At 43.7% G+C, this 13,496-nt stretch overlaps 1 protein-coding gene across 2 annotated transcripts in view; it reads right to left on the bottom strand.

The window, feature by feature from the left end:
* Nucleotides 1-3,222: 3,222 nt before the first annotated feature.
* Nucleotides 3,223-13,496, bottom strand: part of CLIC5 (chloride intracellular channel 5) — a 114,361-nt gene continuing 104,087 nt past the window's right edge. For both annotated transcript variants that reach the window (XM_006120668.4, XM_006120670.4), the window contains exons 5-6: nucleotides 11,048-11,229; nucleotides 3,223-5,996 (exon numbers count right to left, since the gene is read on the bottom strand). In XM_006120668.4, coding sequence (XP_006120730.1) covers nucleotides 5,829-5,996; nucleotides 11,048-11,229 — 350 coding nt within the window. In that variant the 3' untranslated portion in view covers nucleotides 3,223-5,828. The remainder of the gene's footprint in view (nucleotides 5,997-11,047; nucleotides 11,230-13,496) is intronic.

Here is a 13,496-nt window from a genome sequence, read left to right on the forward strand (position 1 = left end):
GCTCTGCACTAAGTGAGGCAGGGTGTGATTTTGGCCCTGTCATGTTGCCTGACTGCATGAAATCCCAAGTCTCAGAAATACGATTGAGTTCATACAATACTTTCTGCATATTTAAAAAAATCTCCGATACATCTCAGATTTTTGTAGAGGAGGTAAGAGACAGGGAATGAGCCGGGGCTTGGTTCCACCTTTTTCCGTCCTCTCAGGGGCATGGATCAGTATTCAGATTGCACTGCTTTTCAGTGCCCTCCTTGGGGAAGCTAATGATCCAACCAGCAGACCAAATGCGGTGATGAACCCTAGTCACATGCTACCTGAGACACATTGCACGTATGTGACGAAAAGTGGCCACTGTAGCACAGGTGGTGTGCTATAATTTGCTACTGGTCTAGGCCATTCGTCAATTACTAGCCTATTGGAGCAAGGACACAGAGGAATCACTGTGGCTCAGAGGGATCACAGTGCCTCCTGGTGCTACTATGAGGATGAATATGTGCGCCTTGCTCAGTGCTGTGTGTAATGGCACAAAGTAGCCCATAGAATAGAGTCCTTGTGGTTATAATGTCTCTAGGCTACCATATAAAGAGAAATACATATGGATTTTAAAATAAGGCTTTAATACTAATTTTTTCCAAAAATTAATTAGCTTTGTCAGCTACTCTACAAGTCTAATCGTTTCCTGTCTCTTCTGGCACCATTAGATCAACACAGATGTGAGCATTAATGAAGACAGAAAAGATGCAGCAAAGGGAGAAGACCTGCTAGAAAACAAATTCTTCTATAAAAATGTATCAGGAGGGATTATTATATGGAGAGGAATAATAAACAAGTTCAAACTTCACCATGCCTAAAAAATACATCTATAAAAGAGAATGGGGAATTTATTTTCTTTTCTTCAAATGTTCCACTCGTTTTTTAAAAAAGTTATGTGTTTTATCAGCTGCTGGGGAGTAACAGGACTGTAAAATCACTCTGTCAATGTGGGGTTTATGCTATGTAATTTTTCAATAATCCAATAAAGCAGGGGACATTACTAACATCCACTGCTTGCCTCTGGCTTTCACTGCAATTTTGGGGTGATGTGGGTTAAGAGAGGCAGAACTGCAATAACCAGCCTTTGGACCAGTGAGTCCTATCACTTTAAAAGACGGCATGTCCTATACCAGGACACGGAAGATGGAGAGGACGCTCTAACATCTAGACACTCAAGATTTTCCTTACCCTCTTTTCCATACTGTAACCTCCCCAACCTCTCTTCCATATAGCTGGGGTCTACCTCCAACCTAGCAATATGGGAAGGGCAGAGAAGTCCTGACCAAACTGAGGTTGAGGGGCCAGGTCTTTTGTTTCTCTAGTGCGTATGATCCAGAACCTCAAAAGTATTTAGTCTCCTTAACTTCCATTGATTTCAGTGATGGAAGTGAGGGCCCTACATACCATTGGAGATCTAGGCGTATGTCCCTATTTCTTTCATGTTTTTGTTAAGAAGCATGGAAAATAAAGGAGAGCTAGATGGAGACAGGAATATATGAGGAGCAAAGAGTGTAAAAGATTAAAAAGTGGCTCAGCAGAACAGTTACCACAAAGTGCATGGCCACCTCTCATCTTGCCATATCAAAAAAGGAGCTTTCTTTGCATCAGTCCCTTTGGCTAACTTCCTTCTAATTTGTGCATATCATTCTCCCTGCCAGTTAACCTTTAAGCTGATCCAAACATGGGGCATGACTGATATCCAGTAGCCATATATGCAACAAAATAGAGCTTTGAAGTACATTATTCTGCAAAAGCAACATCCTCTGAAGATTTCTTTTCTTCAAGTTAAGTGTCCTAGAAACAGATACTTTCTTAGGCCTTGTCTACACTAAAAGGAAGATCGCTACTGCTGCAACCAATCTTCCAGAGTTCGATTTAGTGAGTCTAGTTAAGACTTGCCAAATCAAACTCAGAGGGTGCCCCAGCCGGTGTCTGGTACTCCACCTTTTGTGAGGACTAAGGGAAGGTGACAGGAGCATTTGTTTCCATCAGCCTCCCACTGTGGGGATGGTGCCAAGTTTGAGTTTCAAACCTTAAGCTGAGCTGCCAGGTTGAGTGTAGACCTGGCTGTTATCTTCTGACCTTTACTGCTAAGATGGCTTATTGGCAACTCAAATATCTTAACAGAAAATAAGAAACTTACTGACTGAGTTCTCCTAGCAGCCCCAAAATTAATATTAAAGAGGAATCAACATGGTTCCAAATATGAATGGTGCATTGGACTGAGTGAACTAATATCTTTGAAACAAATACCTAAGAAATGTTGGATGAAATGGACATCTTTACAGACATTTGGTCTGCATTTCTGAAATGTAGATGATTAAATCCATATTGTTGGCTTCTTCCCCTTATGCACCATGTCTCTCTTTACATCTTGCAAGAAATTTATGAACAAAGTTATTGTAAATCTGTTCTGTCTGTCTTGTCACTTAGATTCTTTTCAAAAAATGTTACTTTGCCAATGTAGATAAACAATCTCCTGCAGGATTAACACATAACTACTTAAACTTCTAAATACAATGGAAGGCCACAAAAATGCCATAAGTAGAGGAGTTCTGGAGCTTTTTAAAATCTCACTGGTGATAGTAAAAATAAGCTTATCTAAATCTTCTGGGTCTAGAGGAGGGAGCTGGAAATCTTAGCAGCACAATCTTCTGTATGGATTTCCATTCCTTCTTTTTACTCACCGTATTTTGAGCCAAGAAGCACAAAGGTGTACACAAATTACAGACTTGAAAATGAGGATTTGAATTTCAAACTCATGCAAAGTTCAGGAGGGTATGGATCCAGAGTTTTGGATCAACTCTTACTGGGTTAGGTATGAAGTGCAAAATTCAGATCCGATCCAGATCCAGATTTGAATCTCCTGAAAAGTTTGACATTTAACTAATCAGAAGATTAAAAAAAAAAATCTGTGTGAAAAATGTTGATGAAAACATTTTTCCAATTTTAACCTATTTAAATTTTTCATTTTAATGTTGAAAAACCGAATCAAACTCACTAAGCATATAAAATTTAGTCTTTTAATTGCTGAAACCAAAACAAATTGTGGTTTGGGGATTTTCACACAGGAAAGCAGAAATGGGTGTATCTCCTGAACTGGTTCACCTCCCCCTGCCTCAGAACCACTGTCTGTGTAAACTTCTTAAAGGAGCCAAGTGAAATATGAATAGAACAGCAGGCTACATCCTCTTTCTACTTCTTTATTCACAGTTCACATATAACTCTGATTAGACAAAGCCTCTGATTAAAAAATAATACCTGTTCCATGATGATTGAGAAAAGTTCAGTCTTGGCCAAATGGAGTTCTGGTAGCCAAGCCATAGTGGAAAAAAAATCCAAAACAGCCATTAAACAGACACAGAAAACCATTGTTCATTACACACTAAATTTGCAGAGCCTTGGTTATAATAGTCTTACAGAATGAGTCAGCTCAACCAATATGCTAAGAAGAAAGAAAGAAAAATGAATTTAATCAATTGAAATAAATAATTAAATATCTTAATTTAAAAAAACAACAACAAATAATTCCAATCTGGTTATTTTATGAAGAAACATTTTTAATGAGCCGCATGTGAGGACTCTTCCAATCTCATTAGATTTTGCTGGCTGTTGCTAGTGCTCGCAGAGCCAGTTGATTTCTCAGCAATACTGCCGAGTGTATAATCCTTTGCTTGTTTAAATATAGCCTGTTCTGAGGGAAGACTAGGGAGTTCATGGTCTTTCTTCCAAGGTTTTGGAAAGTTCACAACAAATTGACTGCTCTGCAATACTATCACCAGCCATAAATGTTATCAGTCAAGGGACAAGATTGTGTTATCTGCTCTGCTGATGTAAATGCAGAGTAACTCCTTCAACATCAATGGGATTACTCTAGGGGTATGTCTACTCAATAGAGCTAAAGTTGAATTAAGCTACTCAACTTGAGCCACGTCAATTGCATAGCTGAAGTTGAAATAGCTTAATTTGGCTTTTGGTGCTGTCTACACAGCAGGAAGTCGAAAAAAGGCACTCTTCCTGTGACTTCCCTTACTCCTCGGGAAATGAGGGTTATAGGAGTCGGAGTAAGAAGTCCTCCAGCTTGACATTATTTCGAAATAAAGGGTTGTAGTGTAGATGCACACTATGTTATTTCGGAATAATGTTAGTTATTCCAAAATAATGCTGCTGTGTAGACATACCCTAGATCTACCATCAGTATGACTGCAGATTCTGGCCTAATAGCCTGTCTCCAGGCCATTTCTAATTGCAAACAAAGGGTTGATCCTGGGTTCCCCTATTTAAGGGTTTGCCAGCGTGGAGTCCTGTGGAGGTCACTGTATTTCCATACAGCAGCAGGAGTCTGATTAGGAGTGAAGCCCAGGAGTGATAGAGTTCAATGATTTTACCTTTTTGCCAGCAAGTGAAGCTTTAAATCTCAACATTTGACTAGACTGGGAGATTTCCTCTCCCTGGTCTATAGCTCGCTAAGTGAGCTCAAGCTTTTACGTTGCACACAAAAGAACTGTCATTCTTAATTTCTTAAAGCAGTTCACCAATCAGAAGATCAATTTGAAGCAGACCTGTGTATACAAAGTCTGCCCACAGCACAAACTAATCATGTCGGAAAACAGTTCGAATGCACCATTAGGAGGGTCATTGAAACAGAAGCAGGGAGCAAGCAGGACACAGCCACCCGGCAAGGGTTCGTGCTAGCGTACATGCCAACATTCTGGCTAGGAGTGCTTCAAGTCTCCCTTCTAGCCCATCCTCCTTAAAGCTTTCAGACCAGCCTGCTCACTAGAATGGGAGATGAACTTTGGAAGGCGACCCATTTCGAGCTCAGAAATCAAGTGGGTATTTCTGCCCCCGTCTGGGGTCACACAAGGCAACCGATTTCCACTCCTACCCCTGGCTCCCAATCTGGAAACGAGCTGGAAAGTACAGAATTAAGGTGAGTATCTAAAATGGTGCAGTTAGCGGATTCTTTCTACATAACGGGGTAATTATATGGCCCCAATCACTATAGAATCTCAGTACGTCCAACAACTGATTGAGTGGGCTTTGGGGTATCAGCACTGCTGTTCCAAGAACTTCCCAATTCATCTCTCATTGTTATTCTCTCTCTCTCTTTTCCTTTTATGATTTTGGATGAAGTGGAAATAAGCAAATCATATGCCAAGCAGCATCTGCCTGTCTGACATATTCACTGATGCTTTCCTCACTAGCGCCACATCAGTCATGAGCATTTAATAACCACCTCCAGCCCGGATAAAACAGATGCTGTTGAAGAGACCCACTAAGGAAATTTTTTCTCTTCTGGTTAAACTTTTTGCTTTCATACACACCCTGTTCCTACCTCCAGGCTCTCACCAGCAGAGATATTTTGGATAGATCACATCAGAAAAAAGGGTCCTTGAAAAGGGCCAAAGAAGAACCAGTTCAGTATATTCCTAGCCCATCTACTTGAAATTTTCAGCTAAATAGCTTGTTTTTCAAAGTTCCGGATAAAATAGGTGGCTGATATTGCAGAAAAAAGGTGAAGAGTTTCAAATACTGATGATCGTTAATAATAATACTTGATCCAGCTCATGGGTTCAGATTCCAGAGGATTGTTTAGCCTCCTTTCCCTCCCCCCACTGTTGCCTGATGTTTTCCCTAGGGAGAGGCAGATCTGGCCCTAACCAATGTATTTTAACAGCTGAAATTGTGGGGATGCCAACCAGAAACATCATGAGGAATATATCCTAAGGCAACAAGGAGAGGAGTCTGTGAACTGGGAACCCCCGGAGATACTAAGCCCTTGCGGGTGTCAGTTAAGGCTTGCTGAGCCGCTTGGCCACGTCTGCATAGGCTTGCTCAATTTCTTTGTCCGCCGCACAGGTGTTGGTGAATTCATCCCTGGCATAGGCATTCTTCAGGTATCGCCACAGCCCCGTCATCTCTGTGGGGAACTCATAGTTGTGGTATTTCTTAGCGACAATCTAGGACAAAGACAAAAAAGGAAACTTGCTTGTTTTAGGCATTTGAGCTTCATTCTTTTTGTTACACAACAGACAAGGGAGTGAAAGGGGGCAGGGTCCTATAGGAGAAGCTATCAAAGAAAGGTCAATCTTTCCTGACTGGCCATTACTATGCAAATGCACCACCTCCTCTAAGGGCTTGTCTACATAAAGGCTTGGTTTGCAGCAAGTGGGGCATAATTCTTTCCCAAACTTGCCTCCTGCATACTAAGCATCCAGGTGGCCCAGGCGGCCATGCACTCAAAATGTGTGTTGATCTTCCCCGTTTTGAAAGGGGAGTAAATTAAAGTGCACTAGGGAACTTTTAGTATTTGGCACCAGACTGCACATGGACATTCAGTGCACAGCAGGCCAGTGCGGAGGAGATTTACAGCCCAACTTGCTGTAAACTAAGTGTTCGTGCAGACAAGCAGTAAAGGAAGTGTAATACCACGGTGTGTCAAATCCTGACTTTGGAATACCAAGCACTGTATACAAAGACTCAAACAGGCTCCACCATGGATTTCCCCCTCATTCCTGTGAACATCACCTCTCTCAGCTGTGCTCCTGGAATGGCATTATCAGGGAAGAAGCCTGGTCAGGTGACACTTTAAAAAGGTGGGTGGTTTAAAGGGCATGAATGGAGGAACACACAACAAAAAAGAAATAAACTTGTACCGCTTTGTCAAACAATCATCACCATGGAGATAACCATCGACAAACACTGGAAAGATATATTGTACACAGCAAGAAGGAGAAAGAACTATTTAGACTGGTATTGGGCACCACTTGGATACTAAGAACAAAGTATTATCTTCGGCTCATAGAACTAGGAGTGTTAGTGTGAAGAGGGAAAATACAGCTCCATACTAGGAAGTTTCCTATCTCTGAGATTTATTAGACTCAAGATCTCTGTGGAAGCCCAACCATTAATGACATCCAGGCCTTGATTCAGCAAGGTACTTAAGCACATGCCTTAACTTTTAATATGTATATAATCATTGGGTCTAATTCTTGTGCTTCAGGTTAGATACATGCTTAAGTGCCTTGCTAGACTGGGGTCTTTCATCCTGATTAGGCAATGAATTTAATCTTACACTGTATGTAACAATCCCACAGTGACAGAGTGGGCAAAAAGATTGGGAGGGCAGGATTAGCTAATTTATTGGGTCTTTCCCATCTCTAGTTTTTATGACAGTGTAAAGTTACTCATGAGCATAAAGGGAATTACATCCATATGTACCGCACAGCTCCCCTCTGTTTCCTAAAGTACTTATTAGAATTTCCATCCATCTAGATTTTTCAGGACAGGTCTGTTCTTACAAGAGATTATGGTTTATTCTTATTACCAGGATTCCTTTGGCATACTTTAAGAAAAATCCATTTCCAAGTTGCATCTATGCAACCCCGTGTGTGAACATAGGGGATGGAACCTACTCATTAGTGCAGGCGGAAATTAACAACATTTCCAGCGGAAGTGTTTACATGCCTTTTACTTGTGTCTTTAAAACAGACCGAGGACAATAGTCTGTAGCTATGCATGGCTATAAGATTTAGAATTCTACAGGAGCTGTTTGTCTGTCTTTCACTTTGCCTTAAGGAGACGGGAACTAGCAATGAGAGCTTTAAGCACTTGTGTTAAAATGTCTGGCTCTGCCTCCAGGAGAGAAGATGAGCCAAAGAAAGTGCCAAATCAGTAATACTATCACATGACCTGTGTAAGTGACTTATGCATCACATTCTGTATTCTCTTTTTATATGTGTACAGTCAGCTCACCGTGGCTTAGCTTATGTTTTGACTCATGGAGCCAAGATAGATGCATGACTTGGCTCCACTTTCTAGTTCCTGGCTTGCCAATGTCTACCAGGTACTGTTTTTTATTCTGAAGAAACATGTAATCTGATCAACTGAATAAATATAGCACTTAGGAGAGAGAATTAGGTACATCCTCTGCACTATACCAGAGACAATTCTGCTTCTGAATCACAAGCTAGCTTTCATCTTTTAACTTTACTATGCAAAATACCAGCTGCATCACCCTTTGTAGGTTATACGTGGGTGGGAATGGCAGTAGAGGGTAAAAATGGAGAGTTAGGTGACCCAGGGTTCCAATCATAGGTCTGCCACTGACTCGCTGTGTGACATTGGACAAGTCACTTTAAGCTCTGTTTCTGTTTCCCCATCCATATAAAATGAGGCAAGGGACACTTAGCACACTTATGTTGCTTTATGATCTATGAAGAAAGCATTAAGAGCAGGCCCAGGGACAGAGAGGGAGGGGGACAAAGAGGGGGGGAACAGTCCTGGGGCCTGGCAATTCAAAGGGACCAGGGGCTCCCAACCACTGGGCCCCAAGCTCTTTAAACCGCTGCGCACTTTGTAACTCGGAGGGCTGCCTTGGAAGCCGGGGGGTACAGCGTGGTATGCTCCAGGCAGCACTGAGGGCTGGCTGCCCCAGCCCTGCCCCTTCCAGGAGTGTAGAGCTGCCCCTACTTGTCCTGGGGCTTGGCAAGTCTATCACCCCCTCCATTAAAAGTATGTCTACACTATAATTAGATACCCACTGCTGGCCCATGCCGGCTGACTCAGGCTTGCAGGGCTGTTTAGTTGTGGTGTAAACGTACAGGCTAAGCTGGATCCCAAGCTCTGTGACCCTACCAGCTCCCTGCGTTCTAGAGTGCAGGCTCCACCTCAGCCAAACAGCCCCTTAGCCTGAGCCCCACAAAGGCCAGCTGCAGGTGTTGAGTTGTAGTGCAGACATACCCGAAGTATTAAGCATTATTTTCACACGTACGTGGTGCTGCCTGATGATGGAAATACCCCCAGCAGTCAGCATAAAACAAAACTCCTTTATAAAAATAATCTGGCAGGAAGAACAAATCTGGATGTCAAGGGTTGGCAGCTGTTGCGGTGGCTAGCTTTAAAGATACACTTCTGATTAAGGGACACCACAAGCTTATACAGCCCTATTTTATAAAGCCAACATGGTGGGGGGGAGGTGGCAGCTGGGAGTGCAGCATGAGGGTGATAGGGGTGCTAATAAACTAGCAGTCCAAGGAGAGGTGTGGTTTAGTTCAGAGAGCCAGGTGTGTTCCACTACCAACTCAAAGAAAGAAAAAGGAAACATAGCACCAGAGCACCACAAACACCACAGATTAAAGACACATTTGTAAATCATCCAAATTAAAAGCCAACTGGCCTGTGCAGTACAAGCTGAGAGACACACTGGTGTGTTCCCAAAAGGTCCAGGCAGCACGAGTTTCTACTCTTTTCTCCCTGCAAACCCAGACACTAGGCAAAGAAGAAAGTTGTTTCTATAGAAGCCTCAAGCCCTTTCTCTTTCCCCAGTCACTAGGTCCTTCATTCGTAACCCTAGCCCTTCCCCTACTTTGTATATTCATTGCTGTGACACGCCTCACACAGAGCCAAACACCCAGTGCTTGTTGACCCAGACTAGTGAAAAATGGAGTCTCTGGCTAGCTAATGTGGCATGGGCCCCTCTTTCCATGGCCAGTGTTTGGGCCAGCAGCCTGTTCCCCTTTGCCAGAGATCAGGCTTGCAGCTAGCTGCTCAGGTAGGGAACCTAGCTACTTCTTCTAGAACTCCCTTCCCCTGATATCACAAGCACCCTAACTTCTGGTTCTTTACCTCAGTCTTCCTGACTCTCTTCCCACCACTTTCTAACTGGGGAGGCTTTTAAAGGCCTCTGGCAGGTCTGAAGTAGAGTCAGCTGGCCCCAATCTGCCCAAGTCAGCTCCCTTCCAGCTGTTCCTAATTGTGCTGTGACCATCCCCCTCTAATTAGCAGGCCTTTTACCCTTCTGGGGCTGATTTTTCCTTACTCTGTAGCAGCCCTCTGGCCTGGTCACACTAGGCAAGACCATGCAATACACCAGCCTATTCTTCCCATCTCATGATGCACTGGAGATTAGTGGGGTTCCCTAATGCTCACTCTATCACCTCTCTTTAGACCTTGTTTCATTTTCTTTGCCCTTTTGGCCAAGATCTTGGAAACTTACTTGGCTACGCCTACACTGGCAGCTTCTTGAGCAAGAACTCTTTTGCAGAAAAGTTCTTGTTCAAAAACTCTTCCAGAAGAGAGCGTCTACACTGGCATGTGCCTTTGCACAAGAGATGTGCTTTTGCGCAAGAGCATCCATGCCAGTGTAGATGCTCTCTTGCGCAAGAAAGCTCTGATGGCCATTTTAACCATAGGGCTTTTTTGCGCAAGAAATTCATGTTGCCTGTCTACACTGGCCTCTTGTCCAAGAACAGTTGCATAAAAGGGCTTATTCCTGAGCGGGAGCATCAGAGTTCTGGTGCAAGAAGCCCTGATTTCATACATTAGAACGTCAGTTTACTTGCGCAAGAACACGCAGCCAGTGTAGACAGGCAGCAAGTTTTTGCACAAGAGCGGCCACTTTTGCACAAGATCACGCCAGTGTAGACACAGCCACTGGCTGTGTCTGGACTGGCCAGTTTTTCCGGAAAATCAGCCACTTTTCTGGAAAAACTTGCCAGCTGTCTACACTGGCCGCTTGAATTTCCGCAAAAGCACTGACAATCTCATGTAAGATCGTCAGTGTTCTTGCGGAAATACTATGCTGCTCCCGTTCGGGCAAAAGTCCTTTTGCGCAAAACTTTTGTGCAAAAGGGCCAGTATAGACAGCCCAGATTTGTTTTCCGCAAAAAAGGCCCAATGGCGAAAATGGCGATCGGGGCTTTTTTGCGGAAAAGTGCATCTAGATTGGCATGGACGCTTTTCCGCAAAAAGTGCTTTTGCGGAAAAGCGTCCTTGCCAATCTAGATGCTCTGTTCCGAATATGCTTTTACGGAAAACTTTTCCGTTAATAGCATTTGCGGAAAATCATGCCAGTCTATACGTAGCCCCTGTGTATAGACCAGTCTCTTTCCTATAGAAAAGCAGAGACTGGCAGATAGAGCAGCAGCATGGCTGTGACAACTCAGGTTTACTGATCTGGGCACTGTATTCTCAACCCAGAGTTGCTTGTCCATCAGATGTGGCCTTTTACCTTAACAACATGAAGTTTGGGCAGCAGGTTGCAATCCGCAAGTGTCAGCTCATCCCCATCCAGAAACTTGCGTTTAGAGACTTTCTCCTCTTCAGTGCTGTTTGCATCGATCTCTTCAGGCAGAGGCGTGTTCAGGTAGTTGTCCAGCTTCTTTAAAGCCTTGGTCAAACCTCTCTCGAGGCCTTTGTCAAGACATAAATAAACATGAGGTCAGGAAGAAAGAAAAGCTTAGAAACACTCTCAACACTGGCAGTGCCCATCCCTCTGACGCTAAGGCCAGAAGCTTTGCTGTGGGCTGTTTGTGCTATAACCCCAATGGAATCTCTCTTTAAAGTGGTTGCATGAGGATTGTCCCAGGACAGAGTTACATGGGTGGATTTGATGTACAGCCCCTCTCTCCTACCAGTATAGCAACCAAAAGGGACCCTGGAAGGAGGAAAAGAGGCGTAGTTGTAATGTCCCTTCACTGCACTGATCCTAGACTACGATCTTGGTCTACTGCCATTGGATCTCCAGGCACATAGAACCACTCTAGACAATATGTGGTGAATGGCCATGTACACATAGATTGAGCAAAGCCCCTGTTATTATTGAACATGCAAATAAGAGTGTGGATAAATGTGAGCTCCCCAATTATAATAGCCCTATTGTAGCTCCACAGTGTTGCAATCAATATCAAACATGGCTCAATACTTCCCGCTCATTTTTTCTTTCGTGTAAATTAATTTAGGGTGGCAGGAATGTCTCAGAAGATGCCAACCATAGTGCTACAGTGACATGTTCAATGGGATTGTGATGAAAGCCGTTTGGCCATAATTAAATGTGATGCCACCCACACACTTGTGCTGTTCAAACCCCTTCCAAACCCCAACACTTGTTTCAAACCCCTTCCAATTTCAGAATTAAAATTGGGCCGAGTTCTCCTTCTAATCAATTTCAAAGGGGTTGGAGAACTTGGGCCTTTTGCTTTAAGACTTATTAAAGGCTAAATGCCGCAATCAGATCTTCCACACACAACAAATTCCTGTTGACTCTAATGGGAGTTCTGCCCTCAAAATGATGACATCCTTCCATGGAGGATACACCCATCAATGGCTAGGATGGGCAGTTATGGTGTCCCTAGCCTCTGTTTGTCAGAAGCTGGGAATGAGTGACAGGGGAGGGATCACTTGATGATTCCCTGTTCCATTCACTCCCTCTGGGGCAGCTGGTATTGGCCACTGTCGGCAGACAGGGTACTGGGCTAGATGGACCTTTGATCTGACCCAGTATGGCCATTCTTATGTTGTTATGGCACAGCATACAAACACGGTGTCAAATTTTCCTGCAAAAACATCAGCCCAGGTTCAAGATCTCTGTCTCTACACTTTGCCATTATGCGAATGAACAAATTTCTAGTATTTTATTCACCCATCAAAACCAGTGTATTTGCCCCAGGTGACGGAGCAGAATTTGCAAGTTATTATTCGGGTTGAAAGCTCTCCAGAAGAAGGAGCATCTTTTTTTTTCTGGGGTTGTACAGCACCTAGCAAAATGGGGGTTCTGGTCCATCTCTAGGCACTAAGGTAATATCAGTAATTAATAATGTGTAATGTACAAAAGAACAATATGGCCCTATGGAAGAAAAGGACTGGAACCCCCAATGTGACTCTGCCCTTGAAGCATGACGCTTTTAGGCCAGATCCTGAAAAGTTTTATACCTGTGAGCCACTTTACTCCATGCTTATGTCTACAGTTGTGCTGGGAGGTCTGATTCCCATCTGCTGCAGACATACCTGCCCTAGCTCTGCTTGAGCTAGCACACTAAAAATAGCAACAGAGTCTGGGTAGCGTAACGCCGACAGGTAGCCTCAAACCTGGGACCTCTGGAGCTCGGTGCATGAGCCTCTACAGCTTGAGCTAAAAGTCAGCTAGCGCTCAGCTGAGGCTGTAGAGCAAACTCATTTTCTCTCACTGTAAGTGGTCTAAGTACCACCTCATGGGACAGTGAATCACACCCAGGTATGTGAATTACAGGAGCACAGGGGAGCAGCTACACTCCAGCTACACTGCTATTCTTAGCTAGTGGGTCATTCTATGCAAGCTGGGAATCACCCCTCCCAACTCAAATGTAGACATAGCCTAGGAGTGAAGTTATGAATGTGCATAAGTCTTTGCAGGACTGGGCCTTTAAACTCATCTTGTGTTTCAAGATCATGGGTGGGAGGGGAAAGAGAGCATCACTATGCACGATCCTCCGCTGGCTTACCATCCTTTATGGCCCTTATGCCAGGGGTGGAAATTAAAGTAGGCTGCCTGTTGCTCTCACTTCCACTGAGGTCGGCAGGCCATGGATCAAGGAACCACATCATTTCTCTGTTCTTGCCACACTCTGACATAGTGGAGAGTCATCATGGCCTTATTGTTCAAACTGAGAAATGACTAGAATCCCATCTGAACCCTTCCATCC

This window comes from Pelodiscus sinensis, chromosome 3 (genome assembly GCF_049634645.1).
Source record: "Pelodiscus sinensis isolate JC-2024 chromosome 3, ASM4963464v1, whole genome shotgun sequence".
NCBI lineage: Eukaryota > Metazoa > Chordata > Testudines > Trionychidae > Pelodiscus > Pelodiscus sinensis.